The sequence below is a fragment of the Lepeophtheirus salmonis genome, unplaced genomic scaffold (genome assembly GCF_016086655.4).
Source record: "Lepeophtheirus salmonis unplaced genomic scaffold, UVic_Lsal_1.4 unplaced_contig_1684_pilon, whole genome shotgun sequence".
Taxonomy (NCBI): domain Eukaryota; kingdom Metazoa; phylum Arthropoda; class Copepoda; order Siphonostomatoida; family Caligidae; genus Lepeophtheirus; species Lepeophtheirus salmonis.
In genome coordinates, this window is record NW_027292092.1 from 36941 (window position 1) to 40307 (window position 3367).

At 33.8% G+C, this 3367-nt stretch overlaps 1 protein-coding gene across 1 annotated transcript; it reads right to left on the minus strand.

The window, feature by feature from the left end:
• Positions 1-1441: 1441 nt before the first annotated feature.
• LOC121122933 (uncharacterized) lies at positions 1442-2179 on the minus strand. Its single transcript, XM_040718012.2, is given in 3 exon segments — positions 1442-1613; positions 1616-2047; positions 2117-2179. Coding segments are annotated over 3 exon segments (513 nt in total). The 5' UTR covers positions 2123-2179; the 3' UTR covers positions 1442-1538.
• Between the last annotated feature and the right edge of the window lie 1188 nt (positions 2180-3367).

Below are 3367 nucleotides of genomic sequence, written 5' to 3' on the forward strand. Positions count from 1 at the left end.
ATAAGTTTATCTTAGACATAATAACTGAGTCAAAAGAGCTAAAAAAGATCTGTTGGAACATGGAGAACATTGATATTATACTAGTTTCTTTTTGTTTATTAAGCATAACAGGTGGTCTATTGAAATCTGAAAACTTATTAATTCAATAATTGATAATCAATAGTTGAGTGATTGAAATTCGTTCATTTTTCGAGAAATTAAAGTATACGTAATTAGTAAAAAAAAAAAAAAATATGAACTCTTTAGCTAACGTACAAGTCGAGAAAACTACACTTGATCATGATCGACGAATTTCTATTCCCGCACTCGAAGAAGTTGGGCTTCTCCAGGACCACCGTATACCCTGTCAGCCAGTCCAAAACGTTGGAGATGAATGAGGGATCTCTCAAAAAATCCAAACTGGACCCAGAGGAGTTAAAGAAAACATCCCATGCCAATACCCCTAAAGTCCATGATTGCCTATGCAAAAGATCTTGGGGTTTTACAGCTGATAGTTCAGAGAGTCACCAGCAATGAAAAAAAACAAAAAAACATCTCCTCCGTTGCAAGCCACTTTTCAATGAGTCATTTGAGTTATTTTGAACTCTTTATTGACACTCCCCCCCCCCACACTTACACTCTGCAGCCCTGATGCCAAACCTCAGGCCTTCCGCTTCCTGCTTGTAATATATCATTGCCACTAAGGACGGTACATTAATGATTAAGAAACATTAATAATCCCCCAGATCAACATATTTCTCTTACTGTCAGTTTCGTATATATGTTTACTTTTGTATAAATATATAATTATCAGAAGGGGTGCCCTTGACCATTAAGTTGGGGGGGCTCAATGGCCAACTTCCTGAAAAAAATCTCATAAATACACATAAAATGAATCTATATATATTTATCATTATATTACGGTGTTGATAATTTTTTGGGGCAAAGCCCCCCCCCTCCCAATGATAAAAAACTTACAACGCTCTGATGATTTTTTTTGTGGCTGTGCTTATTTTTCGGTATAATTTTGATACTGCAAGTACAAGTCTTTGAATTTTTTAATTTAGTCCAGTTCAGGTCATCAGAAATATATGAATACTTCAAAGAGTACTTTATATCCAGTAAAAAAAATGAAATGGCATTCAATTCTAAGTGGAGGCACAGTTCTTAGCTCATGGGTCCAAGTTTTTTTTGGGTATTTAATGGTGGCTAAATATTTTCATAAATCTATTTAATGATGGCAACATGAAAGATATGCTAATTGCATTTTCCTAAAACTTTCAATTAGCTGAATACGATTTTTCCTCAAATACAAATATACCTACATATTCTTCTCTAGTATATATATATATAACGTCAAATATATAGTTAATTAAGGTAGAAATGATTTATGGCCATTTAACCCTACCTTAAACAAGAAAACAATTCATATCGACTCACTTTCAAGAGTTTAGAGATCAAATAAGTTCAAAATAGATTTATTCAGTATTAAAAATAAATAAATAAACTAGTAAATATTATCAGAATGAAACTTAAGCGTGGTAGACGGGAGTTGGCTTTTAGACAGGGGAAGGCCTGTATGGAGCTGGAGCAGCGTGGTAGACGGGAGCAGGCTTATAAACAGGGGCAGGGGCGGAGCTGGCTTGTAGGGAGCTGGAGCAGCATGGTAGACGGGAGCAGGCTTGTAAGGAGCTGGGGCAGGGTGGTATGGCTCGTATTTGGCCTCTCCAGAGTAGGTAACGTCAGCAACATAGCCTGAGTAAGCATCAGCAACGTTGTAGGAAACGGTTTGGATGCGACCGTCGGGAAGGGCAACAGAGTACTTTCCTTGGGTGGAGTATCCATCACGGGCCTCATCAGCTCCAAAATTGAGTCCAGCATATTCATCACTGACAGCATATTGGTATTGATAGACTGCAGGATCTTCCTTGTAGGAAGGAGCTGGGTGGTAGGGAGCGGGTTTGTAGGCTGGAGCAGGATGATAAGGAGCAGGGGCAGGGTGGTAGGGAGCGGGTGCTGGATGATCAGCAATGACAACAGTCAAGATAGCAGAAAAAGCAATGAAGGACTGTAAAAGTAGAAAAAAATGGTAAATTCATTGTCCATATTTGAGGTTTTTTTGTCATTTGTTGCTTACCTTCATATTGATTGAATTGGAGTTAGAGTAATGATATCTTGATACTAGATGCTTTGAGTATTTATACGCATTTAAAAATAATAATAATAATAATAACGCTTGACGCAGACCCTGCCTAATTATTTATTGTTACTGAAGGGCGTGGAGTGAAAGAAAGAAACACGATAGACTGATGATACAAGTTTATCATGTTGAAGAAAAATGTTTTACTTCCATAACGTATGGGGATACCAAATTTTCGATCGTATTAATGAATTAACACGATATTTATCAGTGATTGATGTATTCAAATGATTATATTTGAGAGAGAACGATCTGTCCATAAGATATTTACTTTTGTTCGTATATATGCTAAATGTTTTTCTGTGAAATAGCATTATCAATTTTCTTAAAGCAAATGAGTTTAAACTATATATTAGTGAATTATTCATTTAGTAGTTTAATATCACTAATTAACTAATTTACTTTTTTTTCGATGTTTCTTTTTTGAATTGCATTTATTGTATTGTCATATTCACTTAATTTGTATAAATTAAGATTCCAATTATTATATATTGCTTAATGTCTCGAAATGTTAATTTATATTAACACTTTTCTTTCAAGATCTAAATCATTTCAAACCAAAATTGCGAAAATATCTTGAGACAATTGAGCCCTTTTTCGAAAAACTCTATTTTAAATCAAGTTAATGACATCAGAACTTGACATTATCCATTTTTTTACTAATAAGTGATGGAATTAAATAGAAAATAAAATTGCCATACTGAAAAGGGTTTTAACAGTGAATTCTTTTAATAATTATGCTTTAAAAAAAATCAGTGAACAGCTTATACAATGTAGAATGTCGTTAATTAGGAGGTATTATCTTATAAAAATATATTTTCTAATAACAAATAATTGGAAACTTTACTTTAAACAATATTTACATTGTTTATAATGTTAAACAGAGACACCAATTACGGTGTACTGGTTTGTAGTGGTGTAAATCATCTGTATTTAGAGATTTAGCAATCTGGAGAAACAATTTTATTTTCCTTAGTACTTGTAATTATTATTTAACTACTGAGTAGTGAACTGCCTTAAATAAATAGATCTAATTATATTCAAAACCTGACTAAATATTCGTATGGTCTCATAAAAGACGGAGAGGAATCTTTAGTATTTATTGCATAGTTACAGTTTTAAGTCCATAGTAGATTTTTCGGAGTAATTTTTGTCTATTTCCTTCTCTCCCTCCTTCCTTGTCACAGC